The 22,542-nt window shown below is 44.2% G+C and overlaps 1 protein-coding gene across 11 annotated transcripts in view; it reads left to right on the top strand.

Annotated features, from left to right (window-relative positions):
* The window catches only part of nrxn3b (neurexin 3b), a 318,108-nt gene extending 296,816 nt beyond the window's left edge, over positions 1-21,292 (top strand). For 7 of the 11 annotated variants that reach the window (XM_013908704.1, XM_005724861.1, XM_005724862.1 and 4 more), the window contains 2 exons: positions 9,243-9,321; positions 19,684-21,292. In XM_013908704.1, coding sequence (XP_013764158.1) covers positions 9,243-9,321; positions 19,684-20,666 — 1,062 coding nt within the window. In that variant the 3' untranslated portion in view covers positions 20,667-21,292. Of the gene's footprint in view, positions 1-9,242; positions 9,322-17,489; positions 18,109-19,683 lie in introns of all 11 variants that reach the window. The other 4 variants (XR_001290266.1, XR_001290265.1, XR_311495.1 and 1 more) reach the window with 2 other exon arrangements.
* Positions 21,293-22,542: the final 1,250 nt, after the last annotated feature.

The raw sequence follows: 22,542 nt of genomic DNA, 5'->3' as shown, positions 1-22,542 counted from the left end.
TTTTTTTTTTTGTATCGAAAAAATATCGAACCGTGAATTTTGTGTATCGTTGCACCCCTAATGTATATGTATGTATCCAAGCTGACCATGGGGGGAAAAGAAACTGCTTTGAATTGTGTCTTTGATTTGCCCTTGCCTTTTTTGCGTCATCCCTTTGATCTCTGAACGCACAGCCACATTGGGTATCTGTTGCTACTGGCTGCCAGGATGAGGCGCTCAAGGAAAATTGATTTGTTAGGGGTTTATTCCCATTAGTACAAAGAAAATCAACTTTAGCCACCGGGCACGGCGGCATTGTAAATAAACCAAACTGGGTTTGATAGCAGCGTTGTAATGTGGCTCTATAATGTGGTGTCTCTTCTCTAATTCTCAAAAGGCTTCGTTTCTCAGTGTTTCCTTCAGCCTCTGGGCCCGAGCTGTGTGAAGGTCATTTTTTATGATAAGACTATGTTGTGTTCAGGAGCAAGCCTCCCGCACCCCTCCCCTCACGCTTTGTCTCGCGTACTGTACTTAAGCATGTGGATCCAGCGCCTCTCCGAGACGCAGCACTGCTCGTGCTCATATTTCACGTTGTGTTTGTAACCCGGGGCCGTGGCTGAGCTTTAGCCTTTACTCTGATATTACTGACCCAGGGGAAAACTATAGACAGCAGTCCCAGTACATTGTGTCTTCCTTTTCCCTCGCTGAGCGCGAACCATTGCTTTGATGTGACCGTTCAAATCACTGTCATGCTCAGTAGAATATTCAACCGTAGCCACGGCCGCAGATGCAGCAGCTGCTCTTGTTACCATCCATGTATTTGACGAGTTTTTTTCCCCCAAGTTGAATCATTCACTGCTTAATTAGCGCTACCCCTCAGACGTTGGCTGTCAGCGCACGAAACTTTAGAAATAGTTGGTTATTATCTCACTGTGTGGCATTTTTCCCAGAATGAAGCACAGCATTGTTGAGCCTGTTTAACATCAGCGCTGTGCTGATGTTTCATGTTCTGCTTCCCTCTTTATCTGTGCCGCATAGACAGATTCAGGCGCACAATGTTTCGTTCACCATCAAGGTCCGTAGGCGGAGAACTGACTAGCGGCAGGGCTGTAAATGGCGAGTAGTGGGTTTAAGCTCGCCGCTGAACTGAGTTCACTCATATTTATTATCTGGCACAGGTGTGAAGAGATGGTGAGAATGCACTTTGGTTCCTGCCGGCACTTTATTAGACAGAACGATTCAGCGGTTATGCACAGTGGTAAAAATAATTTGATCCCTGCATCCTTTTATTTATGCAGTTGCACACTTTATTTCTCAACAACAACGACTGGACTCTAGGAGAAAGAAAAGCTGAGCTTTTTTCTGTATTGAAAAGTGGATTTGATTTGACTCTGGAAGAAATCTGTCAGACACCAGCCGCATTTATCTACTTGATGTATCAGAGCCTGGCAGCCAGCAGCGCTACTGCTGCTATTAATATGGCAAGAACGGAGAATTTAAGAATTCTATCTTAAAACAATAATCTCGTGTCCATATGTCCTGACATGCCAATTCTTTCAATACGTTGCTCTTCTTTATACTGGGCCTGTAGACACCCCTGCCTAATGTGGCTCCAGTCTGAACCGCTATGCTCTGCCACTTGCACTCATGAAAAGCACAGAATATAGCAGACACCAATGACGTTGATTAACCCTTTAAGACCAACCATAGAACCAAGTGCGCTAGAGCTTATATTATATTTTTACATGCTGTGGAGCCATTTTTGGGAGCATTTCAAGTTGCTATACATCAATACAACCATTATAGCCCAAATTTTAATGATATATGTGCATTAAGTGCATAGTAATTACATAAATTGCAAAAAAAAGTGCAATAAACTACAAAAAATTGAAAATTGTTTTTGTTTTTTTTAACATATATTTCTAGTTAGAGAAATTTAAGAGGCTTATCCCTAAAAACTGTAAATACAAAAAAGTTGCACAAAATAGTTTCCCACCACAGGAAATTTATTTTGAGTGTCTTCATAGTTTTATTTTTGAAATACACCAATATTTATATACTGCAGGAAAAACAAAAATAAATATTATAATGCAAATTTGCAAAAAAACAGCATATGCATCAAAATAAACTATTTCCAGCAGTGCAATATGAGTCCTAAGCATCCCAGACACGACACAGAAAGTCATAAAGTCAAACCTAACTTTTAAAAACACCAGTATAGACTCATAAGGCCCTGATGGTAAAAAACTAAATTTCCGCGAAATGACGTCACTTCCGGTTTTGGGCAGGTCATGGAGGACATGCGATAGTTCGCGCTGATGGACGTAGGAAGTGATACAAACAGCTGATCGGATCGGCAAAGCGTGTTTCTGGAATATTATGTTTTTGTTGCTGCAAGTGCTTTTTATGCAGTTTTTGCAAAGCTTTATGTGGAAGGAAACTGTGACCGAGGACAAGCTGATGGCATAAGATGTAAGTACAACTCCTCCGGTTTCATATGCAAAAAAAATTATTGCGCTAGCTTATGTGGTTGCAGTGCTGCCGGGATTTAAAAATAGTTACGCAAAACGGAGCGTGTCCACTCCGGCCGGCTTTAAAGGGTTAAGGTGGGTTGCAAAGTGGCTTGCAGGTATACAGCAGCCATATACCATGGTCCAGTTTAATCCCAAACAATTTTTCATTAGCTGGTCGGTCACTATATATTGGATGTGGAACATGTGAATCACCTGTTGCGATGAACGCCTTAACTTCAGTGGGATTCTTGATGTTTTCTTTCTTTTTGTTGGCATTCTGAGACTCTTCTGGTGTCTCATCTTCGGCCTGCGAGGGCTCCTGGGTCGGGCTCCTGTGCTCTGTATGTAAATAGAGTGCATCCATCAGCTGATGTGGGATGACATTAAAATCAGTTGATCTACTGGGATTACAGGAGAACTTGAACTTAACGCCATGTTCAGTTTCAGCACTGCGATGAGGGTCAAACTCTAGGCCTCACTCAGCCTTACGCTGACTCACCGTTTCAGCCGCCAGAGTTTGTCAGATTTATGCGGTTGTCTTCCAGTGGACTCTTTAGAGTGAAATTCCCTCTTGTGTTTTGATGTTTTGTCACACTAAAGAGGTAATTCAAACCCAACAGTGCTTTAAGTCTGGAAAATATCCATTTGATTTGTGTTACACGATGTCTACGCAGGCCCGTAGCAAAACAAAAAAGAAAAACCAGACGCATTACACAGAACGAATTTAGGCGCAACACCGAGAGTAGGTCACTGATGTTTTGGCAGAACTCGAAACCCAATACACAATCGCTCTAATTATGCGCATAAATAGAATGAAGGAAGATAGTGCAAGTCTAACACACCTCTGCAGGTTGTGTTAGACTTGCAAATAGCGCGTGTAAAACATAAGGCTTTATTCAGACTATGTGAACAGCTTGATTCATTAAAACAGAACCACATGTGTTTCAGTAGATGGCAGAGACCAGTAAGGGAAAACATCTTCATATGAAGTACATTTAAAGGCTGATAATGGGAGAAATGCCTCACACCTTGGCTTATTTAAGCTATAGAACTGCCCGTCGTGTCAGTCCTGCTGTGGCCCTGCCTGGTGTTTTGGCCCCTCCAACCACCACGTCATCCCCCCTTTAAGATCCGGGGTGGATATTTACGTATCGCTCCCCAGTTTCTATATGTTGGGTATTTGTGGGGAGTGATGAGCTCAGAGCCTAGACACAAAACTCTGACTGCATTCTGCTGCTGCAATACATCATTTGAAACCGGAGCTGTCTGACTGAAATAGGTTCTTGCAATGAGAAAGAATTTTAGATTTTGCTCCTTATCTCTCGCACTGAATCACTTTCAGAAAGGATTTCCTCACTGCCAGAAAAGCAACTGTGAATCAGCGCAAAGCAAAAGGGTTTTTAAATGTCCACGGGGGAGTGGGGGGAGGGGGGGGGTGTCTGTGTATCGTTTCATTCAGGCCTCATGTTCAGATAATCTTAATTCCCAAATTAAGAAAAAATGTAGTCTGAGCAGGTGTAGCTTTTTTATTCTGCTGCTGAAGAAGTTTTTAATGAAAATGTTGCTTTCCCAGCTTCGCGTTTATTGCTAATCAATCTTGCATCCTCTTTGTTCACTCCCGAGGTCAAGCCCGACTGGTGATGTAGCATGCTCTCCATTCGCTTGCAGAAGTAATTGCAGCTTGGCCTGATAATGGCCTCTGCACCGCTGCTGGCGGATTCACTTCACAGGATTCATGATTAAACACCAGAGGAACTTTGTAGAGACAGACGCCCGGTTTCTTTGCAGACTCTGCATTCTGTTTGTGTCGGTGGCGCTACTTTTGAAACTGAAACTGTCACTTTTTGAGACTAGTCTCCCAAGGAGGCTGTCTATCTTTATCGATCGCCGGGGCGATCCTTTTAGTTGATGTGCTCTGTGGTGGTCGGCGGTAAGAGCTGCTTTAATGAAGTCTGGCTATTGATTAGGCCGTGGTGTTTGTTGGTGGAGTCGGGAATTTCAGCGTCAGTCGAAGGCACGCTAATCGGCATAATCGAGCGTAATGAAAACGGCCGTTTTATGTACTGAAGTCATTGTGCAGAATACGCTTTCTTCACACACAGGAAGTAGCGGGCACGAGCATTTCCAAATTTCCCCACACGTGAAACAATGTGGGCCGTAAATCCCACAACCAAGACTCTTAAAAATGATGAGGATGTTTGTTGAGAATAATTAGACCAAAAAAAGAAAATGCCTCACTGCCAAAATATATCCCACTCTATGTTATGGAGATTTAGCCAGAGAATTGGATTTTGCCAGCTGTGAAATCAGTTTTTGTAGTCCCGCTGGCCAACCAAATCATTATGCTATACCCCGCTGTAAGCTCCCATCAGTGCACACACATGAAGTCTATGCCTTTTCCACTCTGTGAGTGGAGCGCCATACGCCGTTCTCCCCTCCGGACGGCCGTGAGAAGACTGCGAGCTCCGTGTGACACTTGATTGCTTCTGCATTAGTCCAGATGTGTAAAAAGCCCCACATGACAAGTGCTTCACTCCGAACCGCTGTGACGACTGAGATACGTTGTATGTTTGCGGAAAGCCACACAACTAGTGGATCTACACATGTCACCTTTTTTTAAAAAAACCCTCTTTCATTCATCTTGGAGTGGAATCAAAGTCGCTTCAGTGCAAGGGTCTCTTACTTTGAGTTTGAGGATGTAGTCATATGCAAAGTGACTCCGTTGAATGGAGTGTGTCCTCCTGCCTTTTCATTGGGACTTTTACACTACGCGAGGCTCTTTAATGTGGAGAGGATAAAATGTGAAGTACATGGGTTTTTTCTTTTTTACTGAGTTGCTGGCAGAGTTCTGGCCTCTGGATGCCGAGACATCAAGAGATGTTACTTGGGCTTACCTTGGGGCTGAGAGGCTTGCCATTTGAAGACACTTTATTATACTGCAGTTAAGGTTGTCAAAGGTATTTTTACACAGCTGTGTGCAAAACCTTTGAGCCACTCCTCATTTCTTTATATTTTGCTGGGAAAATGGGAAATGCAGTGATTTATGGTAACATGTAAATGGAAATACAGTATATAGGGCAAAACATTATGTACAACTCCACTGTGCTTGAAAGTCAATATTTGGTAACCCTGTATTTAATCTTGAACACAGCCTGTTCTTAAACAAGCTGCATTGTTATAGCCTTCAGGAATAGGAACTACTGCACTGACAGGGTGTTTGGGCTGCTGAAAAATGAAGCGTATGGTGTTGTTTCATCAAAATCTGATGATACTGAAATCAGTTTTGACAAGATCCCCAAAACCTGACTGGAATACAACCACAACCCACAGCAGAGCCTCCACCATGTTTTACAGATGCCTGTCGACACTCACTGCTGTTCCTCTCCTGACCTCTGCTTAAACACTGACAGCGATTCATCACTCCATCTCACCTCAGCCTCCTACTTTCATCCCTTAAGAACAGTGTTGGTCAAGTAACTTGAAAAAAGTAATAAGTAACTGATTACTGATTACTTAATTAGTTACTTAGTTACTTTTTAAAAACATGGTACACAACCTGAATACGTAATAAAGCAATAGGCCTTTCAGCCCAATTCTATTTTTCTGCATAATCCATCATATAAAACTGAATCAAATGAAAAAGTCTCTTTTAAAAATTGTTTTACTAGTTTTAATCTTATGCACATTGCATCGAGCAAAAATTCAATTATTGCAACAGTCTTTGACTTGAAGAAATTATTTAACATTTAAACTTATGTTCTGCATGTTCCAGCACACAAAATAAAATGTTTTGTGTTTACACTCTTTCGAATCAGTGCAAGTAAAACACAGCAGGGGGGTCCGGAGGTTTCTCTGTGAATGCCACATTCCCGTGGCAGCGTGCTCGCTGCTCGCTCAGATTCAGTTAAATTTTTCGCTGTAGAAAGAAGTTTTCTTCCTGCGCAGAGTGAACAGCGGACGCTGTTTTTGTCACTTCTTACAGACTAAAACTCAAAGTAATGTGAGGACGTCCACGTCGCTGCACCGTCTCTCCTGCACTCCATGTTATCCATTGTTGATCCGCACACGTCTGTTGCTGCCACGCACGTCGCACACGCTTACGTCATTGTCATGAGACACTCTCACAGATGTGAGTTACTTTAAGGGAAAGTAACAGTAATCTAATTACTTTTTTGCATTAGAAATCCCTTACATTACTTGTTACTTGAAAAAAGTAATCTGATTACAGTAACCCATTACTTGTAACAGATTACTGCCCATCTCAAGCTTCAGAACGACTTCTTGAAATGGGGATAAATGCTGTGTTTTTCTAACAGGCTGCAGGTAACAAAGCGCCTAAAGATACAATTTAAAATCGGTTCTTTACTAAAGTTGGCTGTGATGTGGAGACACGAGGCTCTAGCGACCTAACTCTTCCTTTGACTTAGGTACCATTTTATGTTTGATTTTATAAGTTAAGTAGCTTAACAAAGGTAGGAGACCTGAAAATGAGTGAAAAGGTTTTGAAAGCTTGGTAGTGTTGGTCAAGACTTCTTTGAAAGTCTGGAGACTTTTGCAGTGACCTGTAGAATCTGCGACACCAAAACTAGTACTGAAGTGTTACCCACTGCAAGTATTCATTTCCCAAGCCCTTATTTCTACTGTATTCACTCAGATAACAGGAAGCCCGAAGTGATCTAAAAGCCAACCAGCAATTGGTAATAAGTCACCTCATTGTGATCTTTCATTTCCTTGTAATCCTGTTTCATAATCTCATTTCTGTCATTTCCTCTCTGTAGTCCTTCAGTGTTTGGTGGATGCTCGGCAGCAAATTGAGGTTACAAAATTTTTATATTTTGCTTTTTTGAGATCAAATCACGCTGATTTCCCTCGGTCACATGGAAATGGAAATTAGCTGGAATTTATATCGCACTTTAGAGAACAATCTGCATTTACCCTTACACTCATACAGCACCTTATATCCACTACAAGTTAACCTAATGTGCATGCCTTTGGGCTGTGGAAGAAAACTCACACAGGAGCAGAGGAGAACATGTAGACATCTCACAGCAAACGAAGCCTAGATTTCACGTCATCTTTAAGGCTAATGTTAGGAGCCCCATCACGTGTTCGACCAAACGGCGTCCGCTTGCTCGAGCCAGCCCAGGTCACTCAAAGATCCTCTAATGCAGGACTACTTTCTCCATAACAGCAGGTAAAAAAAACAATGACCCTCAGCAAGAACTTCTAAGAAACACCACAGTTCCCGCTGCATCTAACTGAATGCCAAGTAGCTGCCTGAGAGTCTTTGTGCGTGTGGGTAGCTGCGCACAAATTGGTGTGATCTGTTTAACTAAAACGTAGCATTTTGGAGACGCACATGGGCGTGCAAGGCTCCGTGAAGCGAGCGCATCCAAAGCAGTGAAAATATTCACCGTGCGGAGACGCTGCCGCCATCGGCATGAATGGACGAGAGAAAGGCAGTGTTTTCAGTCGATGCCGGGTTATGGCGTGATGGTCTCGGGGCTGAAATTGCTGGAACAGACTTTGAAGTGGCTCGGATTTTTCATCTCTCTCTCTCTCTCTCTGTGTCCCTGCCTCCCACATCTGCTGCTATCATAATAACAAGCAATAACCCTCTTTCAGCAATAACCAAGACTTTTACGCCCGTAATGTGGCTTCAATAAATAATGTCATGTTTACCAAGGGGCTATATTTTACAGCAATTTAGTTTAAAGCATCCCCCCCACCCCCACATTGCTTTTTTGCCTCCTCTTGGTGGAGTACAGTACATAATGTGGTGCATTAAGCACACCAGCAAAAACGCACATTAACACATTATCAAATGTGCTGATAGAGAAAACAGCACAGCCCATCATGCATAATCATAGCAGACATTAGGAAAAACAAACAAAAAAACCAGCGAAAAATCTGCCTCCTGTGTGAGGTTTTGCAGACACGCGTGTGCTGCACATCAGCATACGGTGGGAAGTGGGCGGCTTTTTCTGGGCGCCGTTGAAAGCGAGCGGCACAAGCATGGGGGCGCGTTTCATTAGTCTGTCAAACTCAATGATATTTAGAGCCCCACACCCTTGGCCAGGACTGGAAAACTCAATCAGCACTCTGATTTCATAACCCTGCTTGGTGACAGGGCTTATTTTATCGCCCCGCTGATTCATTCTAATAAACGCCGGCTGCCCAGCGCGCCGCCACTGAAATACAACCCTCTCCCTCCCTCCTGCTTCTGTCCTCGACGGGTCGACCTGGAAAAAAAAAGGAAAGAGAAAAGGGGAAGGGAAGGGTTGGTCGGGTGGGAGGGATAAATCAGAATTGTGGGAACTGGAGGGTGCAGATAATCCATCGCCAGGCCGGGCGGTGTAACGTGTGCCACCCCATCCCCATCCCTCCTCCTGCACCCTTTAGCACAAATCAGGGGCCGGGGACGCTGCTGATCTGTGTGGGCTTAGTGCGTCCATTGATTGCGGGCGATGGAGGGGAGGGGCGATAAATAATCGGAGGCAGAGTGCGGAGGGTGAAGGAAAACAATTATCTGCGGAGGTGGAAAGCACATAAAGCGAAGAATGATAAACGCTGTGAAATATGATTGACTCCAAGTGATATATGGAAGCCGAAGGACGGGCGAGAGAAGTCTGCGCGTGCAGAGATATCCTTGAGTGGAATGGCTGAGGACTCGCTCGCGCTGCCCCTGGCCTAACCATAATTTCTTCTGTGTTTGTGTTCGTGTGCGTGTTTGTGTGTCTTTCTCCGCAGACGACAGATGACATTGTTTCATCAGCAGAGTGCTCCAGCGACGACGAGGACCTGGAAGAGTGCGACTCCGGACATGCAGGTGGGATGAGTGTGTCGAGTTGTGCTTGCTCTGAAACCTGGTCTATTTCTCCTTATCTTTCTTTGAGTTGCTACCGAGGAGCTTCTCCTCCCTTAGCATCATGTCCCATGGGAGCTTCAAGTGTAACTTAAAAAAAAATGCCCACTTTCCCCCTCCCACCCAGAAAAAGTATCCATAGTAAGCACAACAGGGTCCTCAGTGTCTGCCAAAAGTTTAAAGAACACTTTTTGGAGACAGGCGAAAGCAGTAAGAATGCACTTTCTACACCCTCGGCATGCTCTGCTGTAGGAAGTCCCACTCGGAGCTTTTACTGTGTATAAGTAAATGCACACAGCTTCCTGCCGGGACGTGTTAAAGCTCACTCCTTTCATCTCTGAAACAAGTTACACTTAGCTATGGGGCCACTGGTTGCAGACATGACGACGCGTTGATACTAATTTTGTTCTCTCGGCGTTCAGCTGAGAGCAAAACTTTACTCAACAAAGTACGAAATTAGTATCAAGCCCCATGTCGCCCGCACTGATGCTTCAAAATGTATCTGTCCTGTACTTGGTTGATTTCCTCTTGCTGTGCGTGTGTGCGTCTCTCTTGACAGAGGATACATTTTGAGATTCTTTCGAGAACAAAGATGCTTTCAGCCTAGATACTGTGATATGTAGCAGACTAACTGCAACAGAGCCTCTTCCTCCCTACTCCTTCTTCTTCTCTTGTTTGTACCTCTGTTTCCTTCGTCGGAGGCTTGCCTTACCTGAAACATTCTAATAGAGAACAGATATCCTCGAATTTCTGTGCGCATCGTCTCTCTTCCCTCCCTCCCTTGACACACACACACACACACACACAAACACGCACATATCACTTTGTGATTAGATCAAAGTGATAAGACACTCACTCAGTGGAAAATAACAACAGAGCTGGAAATAATGCCGCAGATTTAAAAGGAATGGTTATTTTTGAGGCAACTTGGGTTTGGATGAGTCGAATAAGCAGCTGTCAATCACGCTCCTGCCCAGGAGCTGTTGGCACGGATTCCTAATAACGCGGAGCAAAGCAAAGACTGTGAGCTGTATTGAAACTGGCTCACTATTTGAAAAGCAGCTCCCCTTAGGCGCTCTGGAAATCATTAACAGCTCCGGCTATTTGATTGCTTCAGTGTCCTTCAAAATACCATCACAGCCGGCTAATTGACGCTGCGCTAATCTGGCGAAACACAGCTCAGCTTAACACCGAGCATATGTCCACTTTTCACAGCTAATAATACGCCACCGCCGTGTTGCCCTTCCACGTCTGCGGTTGTGGACGATCGAGCGTTTATTTTGTTCTTAGGGAAAATCGGGCCTTTCCGCTGTGACGGATTTAACCATTTCTCCCCCAGTCTGAGAAAAGAAGTCGTCTATCGCTCGCTGATGGCGTTTGTTTTCTTGAAATTATGACCACATTTAGGTCTTATGGCTTTTTGATGTGGCTGGGGGGGAAAAGCCATTTCCTTGCAGCATTTTAGGTGCCTTATCTAGCGTGAGTTGCTTGGGTAAAGGCAGAGATTATTGAAATCGAATGGGCACGCAGCTCACATGTTTCAATTTATTTATTTTTGTATCTCTTCAGACCATTAAAACCTCAAACCCAAGTATTCTCAAAAAAAAAGAAAAGTGAAAGTGCAGTCAAGTGAAGCGCAAGAAGCTTTTGCTGAGAGAACACGGTACCCTCCCCTCATATAGTGGCAACATACACACACTTACGCATACATACCGTACATCCCATCATGTGGACACAGAAATTCATATCCTCATTCCTCGCCCCCACCTCCCCCTCCGCTTCCAGTCGTATGAACAGTTGTATGACATGATGTTGGGTTTCTTTTCCTTTTTTTCTCGTGTGATGCACATATGAACATCTCTCCTCTGTATCGATTTGGACCCAGCTGCTGGGTTTGTGTTTTTCTTTTCTTTCGTTCTTGTCTTCTTTTTGCTTTCCTTTGGGGCCTGGGAGGGTTGGGTGCGGGCTGCTTTTACTTTCCTTGTTTTGTTGTTGTGGTTGTTTTCAGTTTTTGTTTGCTTTTCTTTTATTATCATCACTCTTATCGTTTCTTTGGCGTCCTCCTCATCATCCGTCGTCCATCATCCAAGCAAGGATAGAGCCGCTCCTCCCGTTTTTTGCCTCATCTTGTGCCGCATGAACTTTTGGTGGTTGGAAAAGTCAAAGTTCTCCTCCTCATCAAGTTTTGTGTTTTATTTGTTTATTTTGTGCCATATGGCTTCTAAAGGAACATCCCTCCCCCCACCTCCCCATTTTCGATACAACATAGGGAAATGAACGGCAACAAAATCTTTTCTTGCCATCATCCTTTTTTGGCCTTGTGCAGGCAACCCCATTCTGTCTCAAGAAAGTTGTGTGTGAGAATGACTCCCCCCTGTCGCCCCTTCCGAGCGTTACCCCGACCCCACCCCCTCCATCCCGTCTCACCCCACCTTCCTTCTTTTAGCCTTTCTGCATATACATGTCTGTTTGAATGCAGATGGCATAAAAAGACTTTTATTGCCACAAAGTATATCTGTTTTTCTATTCTATCTGTTGCTCCAAGTAGAAGGCATTTGTGGCATGCACTCTTGTACTGGACTGTACCGCAGCTCTGTAGACTAACCAGTAACCCTCTCCTCCAACCATCCCTTGCTTCAGCGTGGATATGATTGGCGTCCATTTTTACGCTCTGCTTCTTTTTCCCACCCATACGTCCCTCCACTCGGCTTCTACATGTCAGCGTGTGCGTGCTGAGGGGAGGGGGGGGTCTGCCCCCAGCAGCGGCAGCTCCTCCCTCCGAGGCGTCCCGTGTTCGTGCTCGTGCCTGCTGTCTCTGTCAGTGCTCCGTCTGCGTCTGCCAAACCAGCCTGTGTTGTCCGCTGTGCGTGCGTGCTCGTCTTGTGCTTGTGTTGTCTCCGTGTTGAAACCAAAACTGTTGAAACCTCACCCTGCCCCCTGCCCCCCCCCCCCTTTAATCCCACGCGGGTTCCACGAGAGGGCCAATAGAGCGAATCCCGTGAGCTGACTCAGTCCTCTGCGTGCATTTACAGAATTGTCGGTTCAAGCTAAAGAAAGCGTCACGTGCAGAAATGCGTGAGCGCTGCGAGATGCTCAGTTTTGGAGGAAGGCAAATAAGTCGATTTATGATTTCATTTCACGGTGATTAACGGCGCCGTGGCTTGTCATTACCGTGCAATCAGAGCAATTTTATGATTAATGTGTCATTATATTGGGGTAATTGATTCAAATGATTTCAATCAATCCGCGAGTGCATTTCAAAATGTTTGATTTGTCCGTACAGCACCTACAAGCTGCCACGAGTCAGGCCTGATGGAACTAGGTTTTAATCTGACTCACAATAGGCCAAATTTAAAAAGTCTACCTCCTAATGAGACGAAGCAGTGGATGTGGAAAAATGTCTTTGTCGCAGCAGAACTGTTTTTTTTGTGAGAGCTGGAAAAGCAAAGGTGTGACTAATAACATTAATGATGTCGTTGCTCCACTCTAGCAGTGCCCAAAAGCCATACCAGGCAGGCAGCTTTCATAAATCTTGGAACAGAGCCATCATCATTGTTATTAGTTACACCTCTGTCTCTATGCTGTGCAAAAACGTCTTATCTTAAGTCAAACATGGAGCGTTACGGTGGCTCTATTACAAACCTACTAGTAAATGTTCATAAAACCTGTAATATGTGAACCTTCAGAGCCCATAAAAAACACATTTCCACCTATTTGTGAAATGTTTGATCGACTAATGCCACAATATTTAAACGGGAGCAGTTATTCTGTTCCTTAAGATGCTCGATCATGTTAAATTTCGGCCAAAGTTTCATATACAAATGAACCTGTTTCAAACAGCCTGTTCTCCTATCTGTAATGTCAAAGCAAGTGGATACTAACATGGTCACCCCAGGCACAGAAGCTCCACCCACCTCTTCAAACCTTTTCGAGGGGCAGCCAATCAAAGGAAGGAAGGCGCTTAAACTGCTTGTTTTACCCAGTTTAAGGTAAATAATAGGATTCGATATTTCAAACTATGACCAAGCAGGATCCAAAACATCAGCTGCTTTAAGCTGCTCACTTATATATATTATAACTTTCACAATACCTCTGGATCAGATGACTGCGTTTAATGGGCAAGTCTACGTATACTGAAACTCATAACTCAGAGAGGATTATCACTGCAGCGTGTGTTAGTTTCATGCACCTGCAACTTTACTGCTTTGGGTCAATTTCACACTCGTCATTAGCGTCGTTTCCAGCTGCAGCATTGAAAAAAGGGACAGGCGCTGAGCTCGCTGCGGCAACAAGCTACTGTTAGTGAACACAGTTGCTGTATTGACTTTATAATATGAAGTTATCTTAATTTTTGTCTTCAAGGGGCCAAAAGAGAGTTTAGTGTAGATTCAGGAGATGAGATTCAGTGGATTTTGTACACATCTTGCACCCCTGAAGCACCGCAGCTCCCTAACACACTTACTTTTTGCTGTGCTATAAGAATGACAGACTACCTGCTGAACATTATCGCACAGATAGGTTGTTTGAGCCTTTCTGAGCAACAGCCAGTCCAGGCGTTTTCTATAAGAGACGGCTCTCCTGCAAAATTGTGCACCAGCAAGCACGCAGTGTAACTGTTGCACGCCACGCTGCAGTCAGCTATGTCATGGGAAGAATGTTTTTCCATAAAAAGGGCATAAATGATCCTGCATGCACTGTTACCCTCTGCCTTTGATCAAGTGCAGCGCAGATCAAACAGATGTAGTGTATTTATAGATGTTTCCTCATCTCGTTTGCCCGGGGTAGATAAAGTCCAGGATCTGGCGTTCAGATTAATCTTAGACTGGAGGCTGGGATGTAATGTTGTGTGATTTCTTCACTGCTGTATATGAAGAGCAAAGTGCAGGGTACGGAATAAAGTATGATAGGGATGGATCACCGAGTTTCCTCGTGGCATCGGCTATGGATTCCGTCAAGCCCCGCCGGGCCGGCTGTCACTTCGACACAGGCCTCGGATCAGTTTAAAGGTTATCCAGCTGACACACGTCTGCCGAGTGTAGAGGTGCAGCCTAATGGCTGTACAGCAAATCGACCAGCTGACAGGGGCGAGTCGCCACGCCTGTTGGATACGCCAATTTAATACACCGGAATGTGGCCCAGCCACATGATGACGGATTAAGAGCTATCCACCATGCGCCGCGGCTACACAGGCGAGCACCTTCTTCCGGGGGTGCTTCGCGCATCCATGACAGGACAGACTTCTCCATCAGAGCTGTGAACGGAACATCGCTTAATGTTTAGAAGAGAAATGAATGTCCATCAGTGAGAAATTAGGTTTCTTCTGGCAGACGTGTGCGCAGACATGATAAGATAAGTTTAATGGTGGGGTAAAGTGCTTTGAAATGACATGCTTCTAGAAAGCTCCGCCGCTGCACGGTACACCCTTATAATCCCTGGCAAGTGTATCCACGCTGAGAATCTGTGTGCTGCTGGCCTTCTGGTAATCAGTTCCCTACCTGTAGTAGGTAGGGATGAATGAATCTGCTACAGCAGGTGTCTGGGCACAATGCTTGCACCACAATGGGATTTCAGGGCCCCAAACCACTGACTCACCCACAATTTGCGTCAAAAATCCCATTCAATCAGTTCATCCGCGGTGCAACAGCTTTTCTGCTTTTATGGCGGAGCGTTGTCAAATCCCTGACACACCGTCGGGATTCATCTCCATTCGGAAGCCTCAGCAAACTTTTTGGATGGACACGGGGATCAAACCAGGGAGCGAGGAGAAGGAAAAGAGTGGGGGAAGAGGAGGAAAGTGAAGAGTAAGTGCTTTCTTGGAGATTTCTGCATCTGTAGCTCTCAAGCTGCTGAGGTAGTCAATCAGCCATTTAGTAGTTACTGTATTTACTTTAATTCCTCTTCAAAAAGCCTGCACACAGGCATGCAGCCTTTATTACATGGTGGGATGAAAAGAGGAATGGCTTTAATATTGAGTTTGTTTTATATTTTCATTTTAGTAGATGGGTTTCTCTCATTGATGCAAAAGGAGGGAGAGTCAGTAGCCGTGCAGAAACACACTAGTCACAAGTCCTGACTTCCTTTGAGAAACTGGCTGCGGCTCTATCAGAGCGGAGAGTTTTTTGGGGGGGGTGGTCTTGCTAGGATGGCAGGGTTTTAGAATAAAATCCCCATCCATCTTGATGAGTTTCGAAAAACAAACGCAATCTGGTTGAGCAAACCCATTAGAAAGCGGCGTGTTTGTCTGCTTCTGAAATGCAGCAAGACGTGCGGCGCTTGTGCAAGAGCTTACACAGGATTAAAGTGTTTACAAAACATCAAGGTCCTCTGCGCTGACTTTACTAAAACGGGGGGCTTCACTGCAGCGTCTCCCCTCCCATCAGTGTGTTTTGTTGATATAGCACAAAGCTAACAGTAGCCGAAAGGTGTTAGCCAAGAACGGAGTGAGAGGATGCAAACAAGGCCAAGACAACGAGGGCAGAGTTGGATAAATAAAAGCCTCGGATGCAATCGCTTTACTCCAAGACGCTCCTGTTTATTTAACAGGGCAGAGCGGTTTTATGGCTCTGTTTGCTGGAACGTCACAGGTAGCGGCGACGTAGCGGCTTTCCCCCCCTTTTTTTTCAGTGAAAGACGAGAATGGCAGCGATGCAGTGCGAGGCCTCCGCTGAATCATGTCCTATGACATCCTCTGAATCAGGGCCAGAGCAGTGACAGGGACATTCGCATTTTAGATGCCGGCGTGGATAAGGAGCAGTCAATACAGTGTGACAGATGCCATATTTACTCAATAATGCTTCGCTCGCAGAGACAGTGTGCTTAAAAAAAAAACAAATGAGGTTTCTGTAAAACAGCCTGCAGAGGATTAACCCAAAGCTGATGTGCAGAGATAAATCCACCACGTGCCCTCTTGTGGAACTGCAGATGCTTATCTGTCAAACGAAGGCTGTCGGTTATGCACGTAACACAAAGCATCTAAACGTCCGATGGTCTCTCTCTACCCTGTTCTCTGTATTAATTAGTGAAAGTGCTGGTTACGTACGGTGCACCGTAACTGCTAGTGAATGACTTCTTTACATCAGGAAAATATCCCACAGCCCTTTGCTGGCAGTCACCTTTACTGACCATTGGCTCGCCCCTTCTTAAGCCCCTCCCCCTCCCCCCACCATACCTGTCCCCCCTGGCTTGCTGTATTGTTATTGTATTATTACTCTCCCTAAATGCAACTTACTTAAGCATGCATTAACCCAACTTCTTAGAGTGGAACTAAAACAAACTCCAAAAGAAAGGAAAGAAAGCGTTTGTGTGATTTGCCTCTCTTTCTCTGACGTACATCCAGATTGCACGCCCTGTCCTGTGTTTTAAAAAGAAATACTAACAAGAGAAATGTATTGAGGTAACTAATAATAACCCGCTTATTATTAGTTAAACGAAGGTGGCGACACTTTCCTATAAACTGTCCCCCCCCCTCCCTCTCTCTCTCTTTGTCTGCCTCAGTGTGTGCTTTCTGGTTGTTCATCTTTGATAGTGTGAGAAATTTAATGCCTTTCTTTCTTGCTTGCTAATCTCTGTTATTTTCCTCCTTTTTTGTACATATATGATAATCCACATATATGTGAACCTCTCTGTTTCTTTTCTGACAATGTTCAAATTTAAACTGCTAATTTGTTGCGAATCACAATTGCGATGTTATTTTTTTTATGACCCCCCCCCCCTCCTCCTCCTTTTTTAATTAGAACAAAACTTCCTCTTTTCTCTATGAACTAATTAGCGTTTCGTAAACAGCAGAAGGCTCTTAAGATTGGGTATCAAAACCATGCAGCTGCACTGAGATTTTCATAGAGAAAAAAGAGAAGCTGCCTCGAAAAACTGCTAATCCTGGCCCCGATCTGAAAACACTGCTTTCCAAAACTGTTTCCGTGCCGATCTCGAACATCCACCTGTGAAGTTAAGCGCTTGTCTCCGATTGGAAATTGGGATCGAATCGATTAACGAGTCTGAATTCTTTTTTTGTGCATGGCAAAAGAAGTTGCAGCTTAGGGTTTGTAAAACTGTCAGTGTTGAGAGTGCTGTTCTCTTTTGTAGATGGGCATGTATATGCTCATTGTTTGTATATCCCCATCCCTTCCTTACAGCCAAAAGCTCTAATGCCGCCCGACCGCTTCGTGCCGCCTTTACATGGACATGGCAACTGATGTACACGTTCACCCCCATCTATGTCATTTCCTTCCTAGTATGTTCATAGGTCCCACCCCGTCTCACACTCCCTCCTCCCGAAACCCCCTTTACGTAGAGATTCTAAGATATGTACAGTCATCCAATTTGTTCGTAGCTGACGAGCAAGCTAAAGCCGAGCGAACGAGCAAAAAAAAAAAGAAAAGAAAAGAATGAGGAAAAAAAAAGTCATCTAATCCGGCTGTAGATATTTATGGAGAGACTTATCAATCAAAGCAAGAATTATAGATATACTGTTTTCTTTTTTCTAATAAAATGATTCTGAAAAATCCAAAAATAACAACAAAAAAGATCCTGAACAGAATGGTGAAGATTATTTTCATGTCATGATGTGTGGATGTATGTGTTGTTGCCTCCCTGTACCATCCTGTCTAAGAACAAAAGAGAGAAATATATACTTACTTAATCAGAAAATGTTAAAAAGAAACTAACCTAACTTGTCCAAAGGCATTCTTACACAACTTTCTTTTGTAAATTTTTTTTTTCTTCCTGCCAAAATCATGCGGGCAATTTGTTGATGTAAGTTGACAAAACTGATGGTATGCTTTCTTCCTTTGAAAACTGTTTCATCTTTTTTTCGTAGGCTTTTTTTCCGAGCTGACTTTGTTTGGTTTTCTTTCTTTCTTTTTTTAATTTTCCTCTTACTAATCCTTTCTCTAAATAGCTCTATCTGTGGCTTTACTTTGTGAATGTTTCTTACGATGTTTGCTCTAACTCTAAACTCTTTTCGTTTGTTTTTTTTGTAATGCCTTAATTATTATTTCTATTTTTTTTCCTTTTTCATTTTCTGTTGTGTTCTCTTTTTTTTTTCTTTATTGTTCCAAAAGGTTTGCATCTCTTTATAGTGCCCTGTTTGTGAGCCTTTGCAATGTACAAACAATCCACCTTGGCAAGAGGATAAGCAGCTTCAATAGACATCTGAATGTTTCAAAGTCTTTGTAGTCGTCCAACAACAGGTTTAACCAATGAAAGGCAAATGACTTTATTATAAAAGAGGCAGACACATGTGGAAGCATGTCTCTGTCTTTTGATCTTACGTGTGAATAATTAATAACGTCCAACTGCTCTTACAAGCTGTTACAAGCCAGCAAACATTCAGGTGTCTCTGAACTGCCCGGTGACTTTGTGCCACTGTGGTAACTGTAGGGGTCAAAAGGCAAGAGGCTAGGGCAAGTAGGGGAGCCCGCTAATGTCGAGGGAAGGACAGGCTCGCTCATCTCCAGCAGCATTTCAGCTGTGACTGCAGCGAGTAGATCAGTCAGCCAGACCTAAACTTGCCTATCAGCTTCCTAAGAGGTGCGAGATATCGTTTTGGGACTTTGGAGACCCTCCAGCCCAAAGACACAACCTCTCATTTTTCATCATTGTGATGCTTTGTGAAGCTTGTTAGTATTTTCCAGCCCGTGTAGGTCAGCAGGGTTAAAAAGCGTCGCTCCGAGCAGTTATGGTATAAGAAACACCTTACAAATAGTTTCTCATTTCAGACTTAGTTAACTTGCTTTCAGGCCCACTGGCTTGCACTTGAATTGCAAAACCAATGCTAATACCCTCTGCTTCTTTTTTATCCACAGAGCACATCTCTCGGTGCTCATAGTTTTAGGCTAAAAAGGATTTACACTTGAAGATAAATGAAACATGCCTTTTAAAAGCCCGGGCTAGTCATTTATGTGCAGATATATGCAGAATTACGAGGTAGAACTAATACGAGGGCCACAAACTCCACAGCATCACAAGTAATTCCCGCTTTCCTATGCAGCAGCAGCTTATATAGGATTTAATTTGAGGCGTCAGTTTAACGTGGCTCACCCTTGTGCATCCCTCAAAGCCTTTTGATGCAATGTATACTTATTTATGGCTGTTGTTTTCTTTCATTTGGGTCTCGTTTGGTTCTGAGTTTCATTGTTTTTGCACTGGTACAGTGTTTTCTGTTTGATTCTTTCTTTCTTTCTCTTCAGTACTTTTGATTCCCTACGTTGAGCTTTGCTTTTTCTACTTTTCGTTTTCCGATTCTTTTTGGTGCTTGACTGCTTCTTGCTTTGCCGATGGAACGCTTTCTGCCGTCTGACTGGCGCTTGTTTCTGTTTCACTTTCCAGGAGGGGAGCTAGTTATCCCCGTGCTAGTCGAGGACCCCATAGACATCCCTTCTGTATCCACCCGTTCTCCCTTCATCCCCCTCCCCCCAACCCTCCGCCCTGTCCTCACCATTATTGAGACCACCAAAGAATCCTTGGCCATGGCCACTGAGGCGGGGGTACCTTGCTTGTCGGACCGAGGCAGCGATGATTGTGATGATGGTGATGGTGGTGATGATGGTGATGATGATGATGATGATGGCATGGTGATTTCGGGGTTTGGCTCTGGCGAAGCTTTCGACTCTAGCCTGCCCCCGACTGACGATGAAGATTTTTACACCACCTTCTCCCTGGTAACAGATAAGATCTTGACCACATCGGCCTATGAAGGCAGCTACAAAGCCCTCGCGCCCAAGTGGGAGGCCAAGGACTTGAGGCCTAGCAAAGCCTCTGAGGCAGGTAGGACTGCACCCACCTCGCCTCTGCCCGACCTCCGGGGCACGCCGCCGGCGGCGGTCCCCTCGGACACGCCACCCAAGCTGCCTGCCGGGAAAATGAACAACCGCGAGGTAAAACCCCCGCAGCCGGACATGGTCCTGGTGTCACTGCCCACGTCCTTCGATCTGGACGGCACCAAGCCACGAGGCCCCTTCATCACCTCGCCCATGCTGCGCACGGTGCCTGCCGCCCTGCCCACGGTGCCCGGCGTGCAGCGGGTGCCCCCGGGGGCCTCGGAGGTGGTCCGGGAATCCAGCAGTACCACGGGCATGGTGGTGGGCATTGTCTCAGCCGCCGCCCTCTGCATCCTCATTCTCCTCTACGCCATGTACAAGTACAGGAACAGGGAGGAGGGTTCCTACCAGGTGGACGAAACACGCAACTACATCAGCAACTCGGCGCAAACCAACGGCGCTGTGGTGAAGGATAAAGCACCCAGCGGCAGCGCCAAAGGCAGCGCCAGTAGCAAGAGACCGAAAGACAAGGACAAGGAATATTATGTATAGAAATCCAGTCATTTCCCGACCCATAAAGCTACAAACTGTTTGGAACAAAGTTAAGAACACTTTGACAGTACCATATTGGCAACTGTGATTTAAAAAGAATCAAATCTCTTTAGAACTCGAGACTTACTGAGTCGCAGAAACATTTACAAAAAAGAACTTTGGCTTATGGAAGCACACTTACTATTGTAAGCATTACAGAGAGACAATGCAGTAACAGCTGCACCGGGACTCAGCGTGGACACTTTTAAGGAGTCCCTGCTGGAGACATCCGGCAGTGTGAATAACATCACTTTAACACCCACACGACCCCAAGTGACTGTCTAAGAGGTGTGTGATCCTTGGAGTTCTGACGACCTTGTCCATTGTAACCCTGTAAAATACGATCACTGTCATTTCGGCCATTCTGAGCATGCATGTGAGGTGTATGTGACGTGGTGCTGGCATCTTGTGTAAGTGAGGGACCTCAAGAAACAATGATTGTTGGGGAAAGTTGGAAGTCAAACCCTGATTTTGCGTTACAAAGCGGTTTCATTAAATGTAGCTTTCATGGATGCGATGTGAGGTAACGTATACGTGTTTCTTGTTTTTCTTTTATTATTTTTTATTTATTCAATCAATCAGTAGTTTGTTTATTTATATATTGAATTTCACTTTTTTGTTTTCTTTAGTTTGTTTTTCTAAGGATGATGGCCAGTCAGGGTCGACTAGGCAGAGCTCAGCAGGATGTAATACAGTAATGTATTTCAATATTTTTCTCCCCCCGCCCTCACGTCTCAGTTAAGGATTGGACTGCTATGCAGGGCATCCAAATTCTAGACGGCATTCAAGCGTGCAAGAGTGGATCCACCAGGCAAACTGTACAATGTTAATTCTCAGAGTTTCAAACGTCTGATAGCATTTTTCTTCTTTTCCCTTTTCATTTGATTTCTTTTTATTGTTTCGGTCGTTCCTCTGTTTCCTTTTACCGATATGACGCCGTGGCAAAAATGCATTACCATAAAATGTGTCTGATGAAGATGTAATTGTCACAATCTTAACGAAGAAAAACAAACACAGGCTGAAGATTTACTCCGGTGTGATTCTATCTGTTCAGACGACTGTGTCAAAAACATGTTTACATATTTTACTACATCTAGCCGTCGTGCTTTGCAGGTCAAATGTTGTACAGAAGATTCCAGTTCCTGTTGAGTTATTTTTTATCCTCTTCTTGTATAGATGGACCGTTTGATTTGATTTTTCTGCTGTAGCAACATGACTGGAAAAAGGAAAACAGCAAAAAAAACGAAGCATTTTTATTCTTTTGCCTGGAGATGAGAAAGTGATGTGCACAGGAACATTTGTTTAGGCAGGGAACAAATGCTGTTAGACGACAAGTCTGGTCTCCCTGGATGGTGTTTGTCTTCAGTCGCATGAATATTTGACCACCGGAAGCCGTCAGTCGGATAGAAGACGCCTCCCTCAGATCTTGTCTTAGGGACTCCTCCTTATTCTGAAGTTGCTTTCATCATGTCATTTATTTATTTTTTTATTGGAAATTCAAAAAAAATGAAACGAGAATAAAGACAGATTATGATGGATTTGGAGATCTATTGCTAGAACCTTACTGGCTTACAGATGTTTTTTATTTTGTTCCTTTTTTCTGTCTTTTTTTTTACTGTATCGTCTTGTCTGATCAGCTCGTCACTTTTTTTGCATTCGATTTTTTTCTGTCGTTGTATAGCTAATTTCATGTCTCATTTATACGACATTATCTTCCGACAGCATGTCGGGTTTTTCTTTTTTAATGTCATTTATTTATTGCTGAAGTTATTTGTCCTCTTCTGTTTTCATGCAAATCAGTCGGTGTGTATGTTCGCTTTGATTTTTTGTGTTGGTA

The sequence above is a fragment of the Pundamilia nyererei genome, unplaced genomic scaffold (assembly GCF_000239375.1).
Source record: "Pundamilia nyererei isolate P.nyererei 1_Seehausen unplaced genomic scaffold, PunNye1.0 scaffold00013, whole genome shotgun sequence".
Taxonomy (NCBI): Eukaryota; Metazoa; Chordata; class Actinopteri; order Cichliformes; family Cichlidae; genus Pundamilia; species Pundamilia nyererei.
This window is presented reverse-complemented; position numbering and strand designations above follow the sequence as displayed.